The sequence below is a fragment of the Pleurodeles waltl genome, chromosome 6, assembly GCF_031143425.1.
Source record: "Pleurodeles waltl isolate 20211129_DDA chromosome 6, aPleWal1.hap1.20221129, whole genome shotgun sequence".
In the NCBI taxonomy this organism is placed as follows: Eukaryota; Metazoa; Chordata; class Amphibia; order Caudata; family Salamandridae; genus Pleurodeles; species Pleurodeles waltl.
In genome coordinates, this window is record NC_090445.1 from 1,401,619,428 (window position 1) to 1,401,642,122 (window position 22,695).

Consider the following 22,695-nt stretch of genomic DNA (forward strand, 5'->3'; position numbering starts at 1 on the left):
TATTGCTGTAACCATATACATATATATATTTATATATCTGTCTATATCTGCATGTATATTTTTCATATGTATATGTACTTCCTCCTATCGGGCATGGAACTATTGTTCAGTGATATATCTAGTGCTCGTGAGAACATAATGGCAAGGGTTGTATCCTCCCTCTAGTACGACAATTGGCTATTCTTTTCATTCTGTTAATGTGCCTGTTCATTGTTTCCATGTCCCTGCTCTTGTGAGTTTGTGCATAATCTAATTGTGTATGGGTTCCTGTCCTTATGTTCCCCTCTCATTAGGGGGTTTCTTTTTCTTCCTGGGATTCTTCCTCTTTCTGTGTGTGTGTCCTTGGTCATCTTTAGACTGCTTCATTCAGGCATTTTATGTCTAGGATTACAATTCTAGCATTCGCTTAATCCTTGCTATATCAGCGTCATGAAGATACTCATATTTCTTCCTACATATTGTTTTTGTGTTTCGGACTGTTATCTACGGATATGGTCATTCACATTTGGCCTTGCAGACTTCTGCAGGTCTGGTGTGAGGGCCCCATTCTGGGGGGGGGGCGAAGTCTCATATACATTATATTTCACAATATTTCATTATTTGGTCCATATTTTGGATCACTTTCTTCTAAGCTGGTTGTCCCTCTGGGATTCTGCTGCTTTTCTTCAGTTCTTTCTTCAGCTACTATTTTCTGTCTGCTGGATTATCATTGCTATTGCCTATACCCTTTCTGTGACTTGCATCTACTCAACTGGCATTTGTCTGCCTTGTGTTACTCTTTACATCTACCTCAAGGTTTCTGTTGGTTACTGTCAGCAGGTGGTTCTACGAACCTCGTTTTGCTTTAGTACGCTAGCATTGACTTTAATCTTTAGCTGGCTTTTTTTATTGAGGGGTGTACTCTATTCCCCCTTTTTTCTTTTACTCCTGTGTTGTTGCTCAACTCTTTTCCTTCTATGTTTCGCTATGTGTTTTTATATATATATATATATATATATATATATATAGCCATGTGTGTATATATATATATATATATATATATAATAATATATAGCCATGTATACCTATGTCACTCTTCTGCTTCATAGGTCTATGTCTCTATTTTTATATCAGCATCTGTGTTGTCCTGATCCTATGTATATCTATAAACATTATATGTATGGCCATATCCATGTCTTTACATCTTATATCTATGTGTATGAGTGTCTTGGCATGTATTTTCCAGACCTCCAAATTTGCCCATTTTATGTCATGCACTTAGCAAACCTTTTGTGTCTTCAGTCGACTGGCTGTATGTGTCTCATAGTTCTGTTTCATCTCTCTGCAGATTTCCCCCTTGGTTGTTCCTGGAGAGGAACATTCTGTCTTGAGTTATTCTCCCTTCCAGCAATAAGCTTCCTGCTTCTTGCAGGTTTTGCCTATACATCTTGGTGGAAGCAGCATGTATGCATCGCTGCCCTTTTTTCGTATCCTCTAGGGTTACCCCTGTATAGTTGTACCATTCCTAATATCTCAGTGACTGTTGGGGTGCTTTTGCACCTTACTCCTTCGACTCCTACTTGGGGCATTTCATGTTATTACCTGTTGATTTTCTCTACTTACAGATTCATTTTCATTAACATACACGTTGGGCCTCATGAAGTTTCATAATTTCTTAAAATATTCTGTGGGTCGTCCACTCTTCAAGTGAGCTGAATGCTTTTTCTCACCTTTGTCTCTCTCATGTCTGGTCTACTACTCATTTAGTTAAACCGGTTGTTTATTGCAAGACTTCGGTAGGATGTGTTTGCAGACCCTCCTCCTGGGTTGATATTGCTTTGGTATCTAATTCTAAGGTAAGGAAGCTGCGGCTAGTTGTCTCTATCAGATAAACAAGTTACTTACCTATCGTAACGCCTTATCTGGTAGAGACATAGACTAGCCGCAGATTCCTTACTGATCCACCCACCCACCCTCCCGCAACCTGTTTTATCTTACTTAAGTCTAGCTTCTGGGCATTTGTTTGCTATGCTTTTCAATTTAGTGATTGTAACATGAAATTAACATTCATCTCTTTGATGATACACTGTTCCATTGCCAGTTTCCATAGTGGCGCCTCATTGTTGTGGGGATTCTAGTCACAGAAGAGACTGACGTCAGGGCGTCGAGGGAAGGATTATATGGACTCCTTCAAAGTCCTATCCAGAGGATGAAGTCGATATGGAGTCGCTCGGAGTCATAGCTGGAGGATGCCTTAGATATGGAGTTGCACGATGCCCTCTACCGAAGCGCAGAGGTACTGCTGAAGAAAATTTTCAGGATCCAGTCTGGCGCCTGAGGAGAATTTTAAGATAAGGAATCTGCAGCTAGTCTGTGTCTCTACCATTTAAGGCATTACCGAAGGTAAGTAACTTGTTCATCAGCTGACTTAAAAATCGCTATCTTTTTTTATTTAGTGAAATTGTTTTTAACTAAAGTATTTCACTAGGAATTGGAAAATGAAACCTATTTTGTCTTAAGCTGACAAGCATTTTTTTATTTTTTTAACTTTCACACAGGCAGTAACCGAAAATGTACTTAGGTTGAACAACCCAGTTCAATACTTAAGCCTACTTAAGAGGGACTTTGAAGCTTTAAAATATGTTCATATTGCATTCCAGAATAAAATGCTGTGAGAGTTTTAAATATGTGTCATGCAGTTTTTGGCACTTATTTAATCTGAAATGCACATTTTTATTATATTAAAAACATTATGTACAAAATTGAGTCTGTTCGTTTGTGTAACATATGCTTTAAACTGAATTCCTGCAAGATAATATATTGTATTTAGTTTGCAATTTCTTTTTGCCCAGTAGTATTACAATCTAGAAGGTTGTACAAGAAGAGTGAACAGCCTGAGCGTCCTTGTAATGCTTGCTAGGGTTACGATTGTGTGAAGTGCGGTGTTTACCACACCCAGTAATTACCAGATGCAATAAAGTCCACATCCCGGTAGTTTGCCCTCTTTAACTTTCTGTAGCCCGGACCTGCGGAAAGTTTGAAAAAAAAAAAGGGGGGGGGGGCAGGGGGGTGGGGGGGCTGGTAAATACTGGAACTTGCTGACTTTGGAAATGGAAGTTCCAGATTTTGCATAATATTCTGCACTTGAGTCAAGACACTTGTAATTAGTTATAAATATTGCTCTTGAACACTAATCTCTGGTGGAGCCATTAAGGCCTGGTCAGAAACACCACTCAAATTATGAGAACCCACCCTCGGGTTACTTACTCTGTTGGCGGTCTGGGCAAGTCAGAGGTCATGGTTGGGAGCAGCACCTATTAAAGCTAGTGGGGGCATAGCAAGTTGAAGTCTGCAGGAGGCAGTGATGTTTCTCTTCTTCGGCACTGCATATCAGGTTCAAATAAGGGAGATTGAGAGACCTACTTAAGCATTCTCTTGTTTCCTGTGAATTCGTTCTTACCCGGGGGTGACCACAGGCAGCAATCACATTTGGGGTCTTAAGCGCAGTGTGCAAGGAGCAAATCAGGGTATGCATATATATCTACTCCAGCAATTAGGCAGGATTCTGCGTCTTCCTTCCTGGTTGGGTGTGACCACAGGCAGCAGTCACGCTTGGAATCTTTGGAGAAGTAACGAGCCTCAGACATGGAGATGCAGGGAGATGCACTCCACTAAATGGTAGCGTTGCCACACATATTGCCCTTTGGAGGCTTACAACTATGAGCATAGACATATGAGAGAGAGATCTTTTGCCCTTGTTTACAACTTGTAGAAGAATACCTGTTTGATATTTAAAAAAACAACAAGAATTTGTGTATGAGGTTTGCTCCCTATGTTCAATAGTTATTTGAGAGCAAGGTAACGCCTGCCATTCCTACAGTATACAATTAGTATGTGTACTCAGATGTTTTATATGCTGCTACAGAAAAAAGACAGCTTACTTGGAGATATTTTAATTAAATTGACCTGTCTCTTTTATTAATAGGTGACTGATCAGGCACAAAGAGGCTCTCGAATTTTTCTTGATATCGAGGCTGGGGCGCCAGTTCTCCTCGTCCCAGAAAGTTCCACTTCTAATCACCTAATTGTGGCTAATCTTGGGAAACTTAAAGTCAAGAATAATTTTCTCCTTGCTAATGCTCCAGGCACATTTTCATTAAAAGACAAGGTGAGAAGACATTACACTTCAGGTTTTGCATTACGTTGGTTGCCAGAGTTTAAATTCCTCCATTGCCTTAATTGGACACATTTACTGTGCTGTATCTTTTTGCAGTTTTTAGCCATGTAGGCATGTTCAGCTAGCTATTCCAACCAGGAATTCTATTGCATAATATCTGTGCTGATGGCAGCATTTGGTTCTAGCAAATGTGTTGTCAAATTGACTGTTTCTGATGGATACTTCCCCCTGCAGATTCCTCGCTTGTAGAATAATTCCAGGTGTCAGACTGGATCCAGAAACTTAAAAGCTCTCAATTTGCTGGTATGGAGCATTGGCTTCATATTAGCACCAGAAATGACATCGAGTGACATCACTGAAGCCATATAGCACCCACTCTGGTGCAACAGGATCAGTTCCCTTTTTTTCAGTGACTTCGACGTGGATCTGGACCTCGCTACCTCTGGAGAGGTGTGAGATTTCCTCACAGAACAAAATTCCGGTAGTGCAGTACTATGCTTTCCTTAAAGGGGCAGATTTCCATCACGCACCCCCATTCCATCTGTCTTTGGTGCCTGGGATCTCAGCCTGACTCCAGGTCCTGCGACTTGTGCCTCAGCATGTACACCAAGCCCATCAAGGAGTGGGGAGGCCAAGTTGTTCATGGCCCAGGCCCTGGATGAGAAGTAGAAGTGTTGTTGTTCGATGTCATAGTGCTCACATTTGTCAGACAAAAGGAGAAAACTAAAAATACACATCAAATATGGAAATAGTAAGTCACCTAGGCACCCTCCTTCTTCCAAAGGATCTTCATCATCGAAACCAGAGTTGGCCAGCTTGGAGTAGACAGATCCTTCTCCGATTGGCTGTGTGCCTGAACCTCTACAGGGCTCAGCCACGGAGCAGTCTGAATCCCTTGTGGGGGTCCCCTCGAGCGCTCCTTCCAGCGTTCCAAGAAAGCCAGGCACTGGTCCATTCATACCTGGGATTTCCGGCACCGGGTTTTAAGCTGACTGCATACTTCAGTGCAATATTTAAAATATTTGCAAAAGCCTTAGTGCCATCTGGCTCACCATCCGTCCCCATGACGCCTTATGTACTGCCCATGTTCATGCCCTTTACTCTGATGCTGGTTTCCACCGTTACTCTGATACACAGATACACTGTTCCACAACCATCCTTGCAGTAGCCTGCTCTTCCACAGAAGCCACCACCTCCTCCTTCGACAGCCACTGTGGAACTATTGGCACCTTATTTACTGTGCATGGAGCCTTTGCATCAGAACAAGTTGAGGAGGGAAGTTTAGAGGCTCTAAGAAGAGGAGGAATGCAGACAGAGGATCCATGATATATATGTATCAGTCAGACCCTCTTTTACATTGTTATAAGTTGTCACTTATAGGATGTCGCTTTAAGCATTGTTGTGGAAGCGTTCTAATGGAATGTGGTCTTTTGACCTGGCCGGTCGTTCGTGGCAGCTGCGATGTGACTGGCCAGGGATAAGGAGCCGTCCTTGTTCAGCTAGAGTAAAGTTATATTCATTTGCCTTAAACTACCTACTCTTGTGTCAGCGTCATCACTTCATTTGGCGACAAGTCGGGAGCTGCATCAGTCACATCGGTGACGCTCCGACACTTGAACAATACGTGCTCCGCGTCGTGATAGAATCGCCGCACCGGACAGCTGACAACTCAAATCGGAGCTTGACAGGAGAAGTGCATTTAGTGTGGCGAGAGACCGATACCATTTGTGGATTACGGATGAGGTCCCTATTTGTTTTTCAAGCAGTATTTCCACGCAACTTTGTTACATTTATCTCTAGTTTATTTGTGGTACATTTATGGCTTCCTCTATCAATTTACCTTCTACCTTGCTGGACCAGCATGGTCAACCAGTCTTTCAGTGGGAGGAGTGGATAAACATTTTTCAAAATTATCTATTAGCATTGGATGAACAAAACTTTTCACCCCTGAGGAAAAAGGCGTTATTATTAAGTATTATTGGCAAGGAAGCACACCATATATTTAAGTGTTTACCGGAAATCTGCAATGATGATGGACAACCTTTTCAAAATGTGGTTGATGAGGCGAAGCTACGTTTGGAAAATAGATTTTCTAAGGAGGAGAAAATATTGTTATGCCAAGAAAGCTGCAGAAATACTGGATTTACAACTCTTAACTGTGGATATTAAGACTAACATCCTGAATGAGGTCATTCTTTCCATCTGCTCTAGCCTCGAAACCCATTGACCTTCAATGAGGCCCTGGTACAGCCAGATATGACAGCCTGGAAAAAGCCCACCCCAGCTTCAGCAGTCAACAGATTTGTGCACAGTGCTACCAGCCTGCACTAGGGGATCTGCATATACGTCGCCTGAGAGCTTAGTTATTCAGACTTCTTGCTTTTCAGTACATGTGGCCGGGTACCTTTCCTTCTCACTCTTTAGGCAGGGAATATAAACGTTTGGAAGCATGGGAGAAGATATTCTCAGTGGGCAGTATGGTGATAAAATCACTAAATACCAACTGTCTTCTAGCGCTGAAAACAAATGTGTTATGGAATGTGGTCCAGTTGTTTGCGCTACATGTCCCACAGGACATGAGGTCAGGTTTTCAAGAGGTCATGAATGATGGGCAGAATGCCTCATGAAATATCATCAGAATCTGTATATGACACTGGATCCTATTACATGGCTGTGGGGACTTCTGTCTTTCTGTGGCACCATGCCTGGCTTTGTTCTTCAGGTTTCTCTTCCAGTATAGAAGTGAACCTGATGAACACCCTTTTTGATGGAGCACCCCTTTTTACTGTCAAGGCGGATCCCATCTTGGAGCAGTTAAAGGCGAACAAGGCCACAGCCCTGTCTTTGGGACTCCCAACAGCCCCAGCCTCTCCAGGACTACCATCAGTTTCCATGTTTTTTGGGATTCTCCAGAAGGTTCGCCTTTCGCCAACATCAGTCCTTCAAGCCACAGACTCAAACCTCAGAATCTCCTGCTCAATCAATACAGGGATAGAGACAGAGGTCCCACACATCCAGCCTCCTCCTCCTCCTCCCCTGCACAACCAGGGAAGCTGTTCTGGGTGGGGGAGGAGGACCATTCATTTGGACCAGAGGATCCTTCAGATCATAGAAAAGGTTTATACCCTACCCTTCCTTCAGACTGCATCCCTCTGTCCCTCCCTTTCTCCAGACCATGTTTCCTGGCAACAAGACGGTGCAATGCAGTACTCCCCCTGAAAGGAGCAGTGGAGTTAGGGCCAGAGCAGGGGACTTGGCAAGGATGTTACTCCCAATATTTCTTTATTCTAGAGAAAGGGAGGGATATGTGTCTGATCCTAGACAGGGGCTTGGATTTTTTCCTCTGGAAACAGAAGTTCAAGATACTGACCCTAGCTCGGGTCTTATGTGTGTTGGAAGCAGGAGATTGGATGGTGTCTCTAGACCTGCAGGATGCATTTTTCCACATTCCAGTCCTTGCACTTTCTAGTGGGTTCTACTTATTACCATTTTTCAGTATTTGCATTTGAGTTCACATCAGCACTTTGAGTCTTCCCTAAGGTGATGGCAGTGGTTGCGGCCCATTTCAGAAGGTTGGGAATTCTCATCTTCCTGTACCTGGACAACTGGCTGATCAAAACCGAATCTCTGCGGATGGTGAATCATCATCTGCAGTCAACAGTCTTCATACTGTTTAACCTGGGCTTTTAAATCACTGGGCCCAAATGTCAGCAGGAGTCCTTCCAGGGCCTCCTAGTCATAGAGTTGTATCTTGACACTTTACTCCTCCGCACCTATCTCCCCTCCAGAAATTTGTGACATCTAGGAGATGGCCTCATCTTTTCTGAAAGGCATTCAAGTTGCAAGCCTGTAGGTCTTGCACCTGCGAGTTCTGCTAGCTTCCTGAATTCACCTGATCATGCATGCACATTGGCATACAAGAGGCTCTGAAGTCTCCACAGGCAGTGGTATCAACATGAAGGAGACTTGTTAGACTTCGTTCTGGTTCCTCTAATTGATGCAGTGGATGTAGTTTGGTGGGGGAACAAGGCAAAATCCATCACGGGATGACCTTCCGTCACCCTCTGTCCGTGTCCACTATAGTTACGATGCCTCCACTCTAGAGTGAGTGACCCATCTAGAGCATCTTGATATCAAGGTGAACAGTGAGTTTGGGTGGCATATTGCACGGTGTATGTGTATTGGAAGATATCTTGCCTTATGTAGCTTGTATTGCCTGATTTGGAGAAATCGGAAAACAGAAATTGCTAAAATCAAACCGTCTAGTTGGCCATACTGTGGTGCCATATATGTTCGTGTAAGGTCAGCGAGTAAGCAGAAAGACAGTCATAGAAATAAGCATTGCAGGTCTTTTCAGTATTTATATGGCAGAATGTCAGACATTCATCCTTAGAATCCAGGTAACAAAACAAGGGAAGAAAGGTAGCTTATACAAATATTAATTTAATAAAAAGTGTTATTACATAGATTTAAATGTTTGTTTTCATAAGAAATCGAGCCATGGTGTTACACAGGCAAGGCCATGATCTTCCATGGCACAGAGTGTGAGTGACCATAAATTTCAGTACATTAATCGCAGTAACCTATTGCCAACACTGAATGACAAATAAAGATACTGTGTATCAAACTACAACAGTTGCAACTGTGGAGTCTACTGAGGGTGTGGCCAGAGCAATTCGCGCAATATCACCAGGGGCTGCCTCCCAGTTATATGAGTCAAAGAGGTTAGGGTAGAGGGGGCCTCAGGTACAGCACCTCCACCATAAGCAGGAGAATTATAGTGGAGCTGGGCAGTGCAGGAGTGAATGAGTGCCATATTGGCTGTCAACAGGTAGAGACGTGCATCCGCTTAGGGTGCCACCCTCCTTAATTAGTGACTACCGGTGACTCGTATGGTCATAACTAGGTGGGAGAAGTCTATTGGATTCAGTTGTCTCATTGCAAGTGGGTGCGTGGTGCGCTCATGCTCGCCTAGGGAGTTGCCTGTGACCTAATGTGTAAACAGGAGTGCTTCTAGTGAGCCACAGGGAAGCTGTTTGGTATTGTCTGGCCTGTACAGCCCATTACGCTGCTTTCTTATACAGTGTACGGATCCAGCCTAGATAACCTGGGCCAAACCCCATTCTTTCGAGGGTCAGCAATAAAAAGTCAGAGCTGAAAGTATCAAATGCCTTTTCAATGTCCAGGGACACTGCCACCCAATTATAAACCTTGGGAGGGGGTGTCCTGAATGAGGTGCAATAAGTGTCAGATATGGAGGAAGGTGCTGAGCCCAGTGATGAACCCCGATTGATCTTTATGGATGAGGGTTCTGATGATGGGGAGCAGTCAGTACTCCTATATTCTGTCTAGGATTTTATAATTGAGGTTTAGGAGTGATAATGGGCGATATGAGTGGACATCAAGTGGATCTTTGCCAGGTTTTGGTGAGAGCACGATCAGAGACTCCCAAAGCAAGTCTGGGAGTTGGTGCATTGCTCTGGCTTTATTGAACATGTCTAATAAATGTTGGGTAACATGGGTGGAAAAAGTAGAGTAATACTCAATCTGTAGCCCATCTGTGCCTGGTGTTTTGTTGCAGGCAGTTTGGGCTATGGCTCGTCCGTATTTCTTCCAATTGGAGGGGCTTGTCAAACTTGACCCACTGCAAAGGGGACAGCTTAGTCAGCATGATATAGCCATTGATAGTAGTCCTTGAACATGCTTTGATGACCAGTTGTGTTGTGGCCATTTACCAGCGGCTGAGTTAATAGCTTCTATCGGGGATCGCCGTTGGTCTTCCTATCCTGGCCTGGACAGCAGTCTCTCCCAATAATCCCTTTCAGGGTGCAGCATATGATCATGCTTCCTTAGCTGAGGATCGGCTTTGCTGCACTGTTTACCCAGCTGTTGAAGCTGCACAACTGTTGCTGTTCAAGTTGCCACCCTGTCTCCACATGGCGCAATTCCCATTTGAGTCCTTAGTTCCTCTTCTGGTGACTGCATACCCCATCTTGTAGCTGTCATGTACTGACCCCGTACAACCACTTTGTGTGCATCCCTTTCGATCGCCCAGGACTGAGTTGACCCCCTGTTTAGCACAAAGTATTGGACAATGCATTAGGCCAGGTCCTCCTAAAATGGAGGATCAAGAAGAGCCTGTTTGGAGCCTCGCGGAGGGAATCATGGGGCACGGTCAGCCCCACTGTAGGTTCACTTGTAGGGGCAGTGATCCAAGAGGGTACACGCTGAGTATTCTGACTAAATTATTTCGGTGCCCAGCTGGTCAGTTCAAAGAAAGAGGTCTAATCTAGAATGTAGGTCATGAACTGGGAAGTAGAACAAAAATGTACACAGGGTTTTAGTGCATTTGAAGGGTTTTATAGCAAGAAATGGAAGATGGAATAGGTACCTGGTCAATATCCAGAAAACATAAGCGTGCAGAAGGACTCTAATGCGAAAGTCCGAAAACTTCATAAGTCTAGAATTAAATTAGGCAGTTAATCAAGTTGTCCTTTCCTCAATCTTGAAAGATCTCAGAAGATCTTCTGCTGCGACTTTTGCAATTTCGTTTTTTTGTAAGCAAATGAGCTGGCATCATCTCATTGGATGATGTTTCGAAATGTTTATATGAATTAAAGCCAGCTTAGTTTGTTCTGAAGGATTAGTATTTCTTATTATAATAGTGAAGGATCTGGATGCTTCAGTAATAGAACCATTGTCTTGACAGCTGTTCAAAAACAAGATCTAGTTTGTTATATGGACTCATGTTAGGAGCAGTGAATATTGTAATTCACAATGGCAACAGGTTAGAAAACGTTGGGTGTAGCATGAGGAATGCAGTGTATGATTATAAAAGAACAGCTTACTAGTTATAGCAAACATGTGGGACAGGACAACCAAGGATTACAGGAGTTCACACTAATCAAACTGTATGTCTACTACCACCTTTTCACCACGCTCCATACTTAAAGCCCACTACAAGTCCCCCCAGTTGCTTTGGAGAGCCCCAATAAAACACACATCAGTGATGATGAATGGGAGTAGCAACATTTCAATTCAAAGGAGCCGTTGCGAGGCAGTTCGATAAATATTTTCGTGTCGGCTCAAAGGGGTAATTACTTGCCCAAGACAACAGTAGGGTTGAGATTGTCCTCAACAAGTTGAATAGCTTTTCAAAACAAAACTTGTTTTTTCTGCTTGCTTGTCCAAGTACAAGGCTTTTGATTGATACTTCTGACTGCGGATTCATCACCTTTAGAATATCCCCAGGTGCCAGACTGGATTCACAAGATTTAAGCAGCATTGCTCCCATGAGCTGATGGGTGGCGCCTTGCAGTTCCTCATTGACTTTGTTCCTTCTGGAAGTGACAATGGAGCCGTACATAAATGCCACCTCTAAGTGTCAAGGTCAGTTCCTTTATTTCCGCATCTTGTCCGTGGATCTGGAGCTCGCTCCCACTTTTTTCTTGTTGGTTGCCAAGTGTGTTTTTTTTCTAAACACTTCTTCCAATGTGCACGGGAAAACATTTTGCCTCCTAAAACTACAGGGTCTAATCTTTGTAGGGGCCAATGCAAAAACATCGCTATGTCAAATCCCCATGATGTGCTTCTCTGGTGTTTGTCTTCTGGCCACGACTCCAAGATGTGTGAGAAGTGTGCCCATATGAATCTGATGGCAGTCAAGGAATGTGAAGCAAAGCTGTGAATTGCTGAACATTGAAGGAAGTCACAGAAGTCCTGCTTCTGCTTGAAGCAAAGGGTGCAGAATATTCCCATTCTTGATACCATTCCTGCAACAAGTCCTTGTCGTTGTCCTTGCCTTTTAGTAAGTTGAAGCAGAAGCACAAGAATGCTAAGCAGGAATCATCCCCATCCATTCACTCTCTCCCACTCTCTGCCAGATGGTCACAAGGACATCAGGGTGTCTCTGCCTCTCACCCCGGTGCTCCCATTGCAACAGATCTATGCCTTTAAAGAAGCCATGTTGTGAGGGATCAGCCTCCAAGCTGCTTTAGTTTTCGGTGACGGCAAACCTCCTGACTTCATTGTGGTTTTCTAGCTGCACGCCAGAGTCACACCTGACACCTTCACAAATGCTCCCTTTCTTCCCTTTTTTGTCACAAAGACTCCAAGTCATTAGGGCTATGATGCTGATGTTTCAGCCTTGTTCCTTGGTCTTAGTGAGTGACCTCTTGGCTTCCCACAACCTGATCATCTACCATGCCAGGTGACATATGTGGGCTGTGCAGTGGAACCTGAAATCTCATTGGGTCCAATACCATTCCAGTTTCAGAGGGGACTGCAAAATACTTAAAGTAGTGCCTGTTTGACTACAATTAGACCACAGTCAGATCTCTCTCTCTTTGCCCCATCCAGTGCTAACGGTGGTGATTGGTGCGACATTGCTGGGCTAAGGAGGTCATTTGGGAGAGGTAGAGGTCAAAGGACTCTGGTCTCCGGCAGAGACCCTTCTCCATACCAGCCTGTTGGAGATGCAGGCTGTTCATCTAGCACTTGAAGCCTTTCTAACATCCATCAAAGGGAGGCTGGTTCAGGAAAACACCACCGCACAAGCAGGGCAGGGTGGGGGCATCGTCCTTGTGCTAAGAGTAATTTTGTCTACAGAGCTGGCTAGAATGTCTGAGCATTTACCTGGTCATGACACACTTGATGGAATCTTTGAACACCTAGGGTGGAAGAACCTTGATGGCAGAGTCTGGCAGATCATAAATGGGGGGGTGTAGGAAGCTGGCTCTGTATATACTATATCAAAATGAGATATTGGCCCTCATTACAACCCTGGCGGTAAATGCCGCCTACCGCCGTGCTGACGGCAGCCAACATACCGGCCCTGCGGCGGTAATCATGACCCACACATAGAATACCGCCACAATACAGACACCCACACAAGTCCGCCAGACCAAAGGTCAGTGATAAACTTGCGATAGCAAAACCCATACCGTTATTCCAACCAGAATATGCCCACAGTATCACGATCCACGAATCAACGCGGCGGTCTTACAACCCAACCGCGGTAAACCATTTGCGGTACACCGCTGCGCTCAAAATACACACACTTACAAAACTGCACCACATTGGACAATTCAAAATACACATACACATACACACACCACACCCACACACCGACACCACTATAAAACACACACCCACATTACCCAAAACCCCTTACAATGCAAAAAAAGATAGCTAACTGAGAGAGACAGGCCAGGAGCACCCACTCAATCAGAAGCACAGAACACCATCACCCATACACCATTCACACACATCACAACACACACAACACATCACCCCACACATCACTCACACCACATCCATGGCACTGAAAGGTTTTCAGAGGAGGAGCTAAGGGTCATGGTTGAGGAAATCATCCAGGTAGAGCCACAGCTATTCGGATCACAGGTGCAGCAGACCTCCATTGCAAGGAAGATGGAGCTATGGCGGGGAATCGTGGACAGGGTCGACGCAGTGGGACAGCACCCAAGAACCAGGGATGACATCAGGAAGAGGTGAAACGACCTACGGGGGAACGTGCGTTCCGTGGATTCAAGACACCAGATTGCTGTACAGAGGACTGGCGGTGGACCCCCACCTCCTCCCCCACAACTAACAACATGGGAGGAGCAAGTCTTGCCGATCATGCATTCTGAGGGCCTCGCAGGAGGACTGGACTCTGGTAAGGCAAATCTGAGCTACTTCATTCCCCCCCACCCTACCTGCATGCCATCACAAACTCCTACCCTCACCCCCATCACTCCACCAAATCACATACACTCCACTAGCACAACCCACCCATCCCAATACCAAGCCCTGCATGCACCCCCAATGCATGGAGACCCGTCACAGACCTGCATGGGCACCCATCACCCTAGCATGCCCAATAGAGAGACTCACCCAGCCCACAAAATCACCACTCACACAAGGCCAAGCCGACAGGGAAATCACAATCATAGCGGAAACACACCCATGCACAAGATGGCACACGCAGATACATTAACAATGCATTTGCATCCCAACAGGACCCCTACCCAACGTCTACGGAGAGGAGGTGCCAGCTACATCCAGCCCCCCCACCCCCCAAAGAAGAGGCCCACAGTGATGATAGCAGCTCTGCACGCCTGGATCACTATGACCAACCTGGCCAGTCCGGGACCTCTGGACAGTTGGTTCCCCTGCCAAAGTCCCCACCCACCTCAGAGCCTCCGTCCTCAGGAAACACCAGCACAGCACCCATCCAGCGGGCCCATGCCACTGTCCCCAGGACACGTCAGTCAGCAGTGTGTCCACCACTACAGGGACCCCAAGCAACCCCACAAACACAGGACGATCAGGGACCTGGGGTCAGTGGCAGTGGGCACACGGTTCAGGGGACAGAGGCACAGGACCACAGGGAAGCTGGGAGGACTGCTGTGCGACAGGGGGAGGACAGGCCAAGGGAACCGACCCTCCACGAGGCAGTCTCAAACATCATGGGAGCATACCACCATTCCCAGGAGGCGATGGGCCAGCTTCTGGCCAAGTCCCAGGAGACGATGGGCCAGCTACTAGCCAAGTTACAGGAGACCCAGTGGCTGCAGGAGGGACAGTACCTGGGGATCAGGGAGGACCTAACAAAAATATACACCATCCTGGTCACCATTGGAGGGGTGCTGGCTGACATGGGCAAGGCCATGAGGGAGGCAGTGGCACAACAAAGGGCGCCTGACACTAGCCAAACCGAGGAGCAGGCTTCCGCCGGCGCTAGTGGACTGGAGGCCCTGCCACAGGACCAAAAGGCCACCAGCACCCCACCCCCTGCAGAAGGAGCACCACCCCGCTAACGGTCCTTGCGATCCAGGCAGAAGGCAGAGAACATTGCCAAGACCCCCGCCAGGAAATAGGACTCTCTTGATAGTCATCCTTCTGTCCCACTCTGTTACCCTGTCCACCTTGAACTGCCATTGCTCCCCTTCCTATGTCACATTGGACAATGCACCTGTGATACCAAGAGACTGGACTCTAATTGGACATTCCTACCCCATCACCCCAGCCACTTGCACATACCACCATACTTTTTGGCACAAAAATAAACACCCTTGAAACAATTACCATACTGGAGTTAGTGTAATGAATCTCAAATGTATTTGTACAACATTATCAAAGCATTGCAACATATATGTTCCGTGAAATATACTACAGGATGACCTTTGGTGGGCAGCAGTACATATAGCAGGAGCCAGAGTGGGGCACACAGATCTAAAAATAGAGAATCCAAAGGGAACAGTCAGTGTCCATAGACAGAGGGTAAGAGGATGCATGTACAATGTCCAAAAGATTTCTGAAATGTTAGGTTGAGTTACAGTCAACTGGAAGTACTGCTGTATAATGTTTGTTCTGTTGTCCACATCTTCTTCCTCTGCCTCCTCTTTGTCACTGTCCACAGGCTCCACCGCTGCCACAAGATCATCCCCAGGCTCATCCTCCTGCAGAAAAGGCACTTGACGTCTCAAGGCAAGGTTGTGCAACATACAGCATGCCACGATGATCTGACACACCTTCTTGGGTGAGTAGTACAGAGATCCACCTGTCAGATGGAGGCTCCGGAACCTGGCCTTCAGGAGGCCGAAGATTCTCTCAATAATCCTGTAGGAGGCTGGCCTGACTTGTAGTGGGTACCAAGGGGTACTTACACTCTGTACCAGGTCCAGTTATCCCTTATTAGTGTAGAAGAGGTGTTTCTAGCAGCTTAGGCTGATAGAAGGTAGCTATAGCAGAGCAGCTTAGGCTGAACTAGGAGACATGCAAAGCTCCTACTATACCACTGGTGTCATATGCACAATATCATAAGAAAACACAATACACAGATATACTAAAAATAAAGGTACTTTATTTTTATGACAATATGCCAAAAGTATCTCAGTGAGTACCCTCAGTATGAGGATGCCAAATATACACAAGATATATGTACACAATACCAAAACTATGCAGTAATAGCAAAAGGAAGTAATGCAAGCAATGTAAAGTTAGAGTAGATTGCAATAGGAGCAAATAGGTATAGGGGCGCAACACAAACCATATACTCCAAAAGTGGAATGCGAACCACGAATGGACCCCAAACCTTTGTGAGCTTGTAGAGGGTCTCTGGGGCTATAAGAAAACAGTGAGGGTTAGAAAAATAGCCCACCCCAAGACCCTGAAATGTAGGTGTAAAGTGCACCTATATTCCCCAGAGAGCACATAAGTCGTGATAGGGGAATTCTGCAAGCAAGACCAACACCAGCAAAGCAACCAAAGTGGATTTCCTGAAGAGAGTACCTGTGGAGCAAGGGGACCAAGTCCAAGAGTCGCAACAAATTCGAGAGTGGGCAGTTGCCCAGGAAATGCCAGCTGAGGGTGCAAAGAAGCTGCCACCGGATGGTAGAAGCTGTGGATTCTGCAAGAACAAAGAGGACTAGGAACTTCCCCTTTGGAGGATGGATGTCCCACGTCGTGAAAAAGCTTGCAGAGGTGTTCCCACGCAGAAAGACCGCAAACAAGCCTTGCTAGCTGCAAGGGTCGCTTTTAGGGTTTTTGGATGCTGCTGTGGCCCAGGAGGTACCAGGATTTCGCCACTTGGATGAGGTGACTGAGGGGGCGCCCAGCAAGTCAGGGAGCCCTCACAGAAGCAGGCAGCACCCGCAGAAGTACCGGAACAGGCACTTGGAAGAGGAGTGAACCGGAGCTCACCCGAAGACACAAAAGGGAGTCCCACGACGACGGAGGACAACTCAGAATGTTGTGCACTGCAGGTTAGATTGTCGGGGACCCAGGCTTGGCTGTGCACGAAGGAAATCCTGGAAGAGTGCACAGGAGCTGGAGCAGCTGCAAATCACGCGGTACCCAGCAATGCAGTCTAGCGTGGGGGAGGCAAGGACTTAACTCCACCAAACTTGGACTGAAGAGTCACTGGACTGTGGGAGTCACTTGGACAGAGCTGCTGAGTTCCAGGGACCACGCTCGTCGTGCTGAGAAGGGACCCAGAGGACCGGTGATGCAGTCTTTTGTTGCCTGCTGTTGCAGGGGGAAGATTCCGTCGACCCACGGGAGATTTCTTCAGAGCTCCTGGTGCAAGAAGGAGGCAGACTACCCCCAGAGCATGCACCACCAGGAAACAGGCGAGAAAGCGGCAGGATCAGCGATACAAGGTTGCATTAGTCGTCTTTGCTACTTTGTTGCGATTTTGCAGGCGTCCTGAGCAGTCAGCGGTCCATCCTTTGGCAGAAGGTGAAGAGAGAGATGCAGAGGAACTCTGATGAGCTCTTGCATTCGGTATCTGAAGAATTCCCCAAAGCAGAAACCCTAAATAGCCAGAAAAGGAGGTTTGGCTACCTAGGAAGGAGGATAGGCCAATAACACAGGTAAGAGCCTGTCAGAATGAGTCTCTGACGTCACCTGCTGGCCCTGGCCACTCAGAGCAGTCCAGTGTGCCAGCACACCTCTGAATCCAAGATGGCAGAGGTCTGGGGCACACTGGAGGAGCTCTGGGCACCTCCCCTGGGAGGTGCAGGTCAGGGGAGTGGTCGCTCCCCTTTCCTTTGTCCAGTTTCGCGCCAGAGCAGGGCTGGGGGATCCCTGAACCGGTGTAGACTGGCTTATGCAGAGATGGGCACCATCTGTGCCCATCAAAGCATTTCCAGAGGCTGGGGGAGGCTACTCCTCCCCTGCCCTGACACCTTTTTCCAAAAGGAGAGGGTGTAACACCCTCTCTATGAGGAAGTCCTTTGTTCTGCCTTCCTGGGCCAGGCCTGGCTGGACCCCAGGAGGGCAGAAACCTGTCTGAAGGGTTGGCAGCAGCAGCAGCTGCAGTGAAACCCCGGGAAAGGCGGTTTGGCAGTACCCGGGTCTGTGCTAGAGACTCGGGGGATGATGGAATTGTCTCCCCAATGCCAGAATGGCATTGGGGTGACAATTCCATGATCTTAGACATGTTACATGGCCATGTTCGGAGTTACCATTGTGACGCTATACATAGGTAGTGACCTATGTATAGTGCACGCGTGAAATGGTGTTCCCGCACTCACAAAGTCCGGTGAATTTGCCCTGAACGATGTGGGGGCACCTTGGCTAGTGCCAGGGTGCCCACACACTAAGTAACTTAGCACCCAACCTTCACCAGGTGAAGGTTAGACATATAGGTGACTTATAAGTTGCTTAAGTGCAGTGGTAAATGGCTGTGAAATAACGTGGACGTTATTTCACTCAGGCTGCAGTGGCAGGCCTGTGTAAGAATTGTCGGAGCTCCCTATGGGTGGCAAAAGAAATGCTGCAGCCCATAGGGATCTCCTGGAACCCCAATACCCTGGGTACCTCAGTACCATATACTAGGGAATTATAAGGGTGTTCCAGTATGCCAATGTGAATTGGTGAAATTGGTCACTAGCCTGTTAGTGACAATTTAGAAAGCAGAGAGAGCATAACCACTGAGGTTCTGGTTAGCAGAGCCTCAGTTAGACAGTTGGTCATCACACAGGGAACACATACAGGGCACAGTTATGAGCACTGGGGCCCTTTCTGGCAGGGTCCCAGTGACACATACACTAAAACAACATATATACAGTGAAAATATGGGGTAACATGCCAGGCAAGATGGTACTTTCCTACAAATCCTCCTTGTACACCCATGTGCCTCATTGTAACATTCCTCTGCCCTTGTCCTGGCATTCCTCACTGGGGTCAGTAGCCATGAGAGGTTGGGGTAACCAGTCTCACCTTTAAATATCGAGGGACACCTGTTAGACACACACTAACCCATAGGGACAACCCCTTACCCAGACAACTACTTATACTGTGTGGGGACCTTGGGCTCCCCCATTAGCCACACCCAGTGCCTCTGGAGTTGGCCCATCACATATGGGATGCTGCTATTCCTCAAGATATATGCGTCATGCACAGAGCCAGGATATTTGGCATTCACATGGGAGATGTACTGGTCCGCCAAACACACCATCTGCACATTCATCGAGTGAAAGATTTTTCTATTCCTGTAAACCTGTTTATTTCTCCGGGAGGGGGACAAATGCCCCATGCGTACCATCAGTGGCACCAATGATATTGGGGATAAGTCACAGGGCATATAAGTCAGCTGTCACTGTGGCCAAATCATCCACCTGGGGGAACACGATGTAGCTGCGCATCTGTTTCAGAAGGGCAGACAACACTCTGGACAGCACGTTGGAGAACATTGGCTGAGACATCCCTGATGCCATGGCCACTGTAGTTTGAAAGGAACCACTTGCCAGGAAATGGAACAGTGACAGAATCTGCATTATAGGGGGGATTCATATGGGATGGCAGATAGCTGACATCAGGTCTGGCTCCAATTGGGCACACAGTTCTTGGATTGTGGAGAGATCAAGTCTGTAAGTGATGATAATGGGTCTGTCCTCGATTGTCGACAGGTCCACCAGGGGTCTGTACACCGGAGGATGCCGCCATCTCATCATCTGCCTCAGCAGTTGTACCCTATGGAGGAGAACGTTGAGCAGAAGGTCATATTTCCAAATAGATTGCACTACTGTTGCTGAATTTGCGTCACTGAAGCAGTATGTGAAGTCGAGAGTCAGTTGATGGGCCAATGTCTGCTGTGACGCAGTTAGGTGCCATGCCATGTGCCCCCCTGAAATGGCGGCTGCCTGACCTGTGAGTAGGGACAAGTGGAAATGAGATAAGTGCGTTGGCGTTGTGCGCCGTCGCGGTAGGCGGTTGATGACCTCCGCGCAACTTCGCATTGGTTATCATTGGGCCCTATGGGTTCCAGGAGCCAATGGCCATGTACGCCGGCAGTGACAGTACGCACCGCCACTGGCGTTACTGCCATTTTCTAAATATTCACTCACTTGCTACCTGACCGTCAACAGGAGAGGACCTACACTGCAAGTGCTGCTGTGACCTGAGTCTGGAAGCGACAATGGCTACAGTTTCTGGGGAAAGGGCCCCTGCCTTCACTGTGGAGGAGTTGGAGAAACTGGTGGATGAGGTCCTACCCCAGTACACATTACTCTACGGTCCTCCAGACAAGCAGGTGAGTACACTGTGAGCATGATGTGTAGGCAATGTATGTTTGGAGTGATGTGGATGTAAGCCACATGTTAGGGGGTGCTGAGGCGTCCTGGCCTGAGTGCTGCATGAGAGGTGGTCAGTGTATGTGCGTCAGGGCATGGGTGGGAACTCGTGGGCAGTGAGTATGCCGGTCAGGACGGGGGAGTAATTTCCTTTTCTGCTGTCTTTTCCCTCCAGCTCAGCGCCGACCAGAAAAAGGGTATTTGGCGTGCCATTGCCAAGAGGTGCGGACCCTGGGGGTCTATTACAGGTGGAGCACCCACTGCCGCAAGAGATGGGAGGACCTGCGCCGCTGGACCAAGAAAACGGCGGAGGCCCAGCTGAGGCTTCCCTCCCAACGTGGAAGGGGTGCCCATCGCACCATGACCCCCCTGATGTTCTGCATGCTGGCGGTGGCCTATCTAGAGGTGGATGGGCGCATGAGGGCATCACAGCAGCCACGAGGGATTGAGTACAGATTCAGAAAGCTGACTTTGTGTGATTTATGGAGCTAACAGGGTGGGGGATGTGGGCTGTGGGTGCCCCTCGGCCAGGGCGATCATGGCAGGGTAGGTCCCTTGTGTGCAGGCTCTGAAGCACTCCTACCCCAATGGTACAAGTGGCCAACTACTACTGGGCAGGGTGGGTGTGCAGATGCTGGCATTAGGCATTGTACCCCATGGGCTCGTGACTACCTTAGTGACTGGTTGGGCATGGCCTAGTACATAGGGCAGCTCCCTGTTTGTTGTGTATGCCAACGGTAGTGTGGTATAGTGCACCCTGCCTTATGGCTGTATGGCCTGCTAGAGGAATGACTTACCTATGCCACAGGCAGTGGTTGGTGGACATGGCACTCTGAGGGGAGTGCCATGTCGACTTTGTCTTTTCTCCCCACAAGCGCACACAAGCTGCAAGGCAGTGTGCATGTACTGAGTGAGGGGTCCCTTAGAGGGTATAATACATGCTGCAGCCCTTAGGGGCCTTCCCTGGCCAGGAAGGGGAGACACAGAGGACCCTCAGTAACACAGAGGACCTACACAGGTGGAGGCAGCGCCCACAGGACGGGAGACACAGAAGTTGCAGGAGCCCATGCAGCACTACAGAAAGGGATCCCACGCCAACAGGAGAACCACGAAGAGGGATGTGCGTCGCAGGAAGGAGTGCTGGGGACTGGAGTTACACGTCGCCTGAAGATCCCTTGGATGAGATGCAAACAAGCCTTGGCAGTTGCAAGAAACACAGTGCACTGGCGTACTGTCCTGCGTGGGAAGGCAAGGGCTTACCTCCACCAAAGATGGACAGCTGGCAGAGAGGACCAAGAGGACTACTCCAGACCACCACCCGTGATGCAGGATCCACGCAACTCAAGATGAGAGGAGATCCACGCAGCTGGTCATCATTGCAGTGCCTGCGGATGCCGGGAAGTGACTCCTTCCCTCAAAGGGAGATTCCTTCTTTCTTCTAGTGCAGTCTGAAGACACGCCACCCTCGGTGGATGCACAGCTGCTGGAAATGTTGCAGTTGCTGGAAACAATGGAAACAATGTTGCACAAGAGTTCTTCTTGGAGGCAGCTTGGTGGCTCCTTGAGGTTCCAGTCGCTGTTCCAGAGGGAAGAAGTAAAAGTGGAGTCCTGCTGGAATCTTGCAAGCTGAATCTGAATGACCCACCCAAGAGAGAGACCCTAAATAGCCCTGAAAGGGGGATTGATCACCTTGCCAGGTAAGCACCTATCGGGGGGGGGGTGGGTAACCCTCTGGAGGAGCTCTGAGCACCACTCCTGGGGTGGTGATTGACAGGGGAGTGGTCACTCCCCTTTCCATTGTCCAGTTTCGCACCAGAGCAGGGACTGGGGGGGGAGGGGGGGTCACTGAACCGGTGTGGAGTGGTTTATGCACGGCGGGCACCAGATGTGCCCTTCAAAGCATACCAGTTGCTTTGGGGAGGCTACCCATCCCAAGCTAGTCACACCTATTTCCAAAGGGAGAGGGTGTTACCTCCCTCTCCCAAAGGAAATCCTTTGTTCTGTCTTCCTGGCCTTGATTAGATCAAGCAGCAGGAGGGCAGAAACCTGTCTGAGGGGTGGCAGCAGCTTGGGCTGCTCGGAAAACCCTGTAGGACTTGTGGTAGCAATGCTGGGGGTCCTCTAAGGATCCCCCAGAGTGCATGGAATCATACGTGTAATACTTGCAATAGTATTGGGGTATGATTCCGACATGTTTGATACCAAACATGCTCAGGTTCGGAGTTACCCTTATGTCGCTGGACATAGGTAATGACCTATGTCCAGTACATGAGTAACATTGTGTCCCCGCACTCACAGAGTCCACAAAAATGGGCCTGGAGTTTGTGGAGGCACCTCTGCTAGTGCAGGGGTGCCCTCACACACAGGTACCTGCACCCTGCCCCCTGGGGTTGAGAGGGCCTACCATAGGGGTAACATATAGTGACCTGGTGCAGTGACCTGTAGTGAAAACGGGTGCAT

General features: G+C 47.7%; 1 protein-coding gene across 2 annotated transcripts in view; it reads left to right on the forward strand.

The window, feature by feature from the left end:
* Positions 1–22,695, forward strand: part of VPS13D (vacuolar protein sorting 13 homolog D) — a 2,230,750-nt gene that overhangs the window by 649,471 nt on the left and 1,558,584 nt on the right. For both annotated transcript variants that reach the window (XM_069240741.1, XM_069240742.1), the window contains exon 25: positions 3,965–4,147. In XM_069240741.1, coding sequence (XP_069096842.1) covers positions 3,965–4,147 — 183 coding nt within the window. The remainder of the gene's footprint in view (positions 1–3,964; positions 4,148–22,695) is intronic.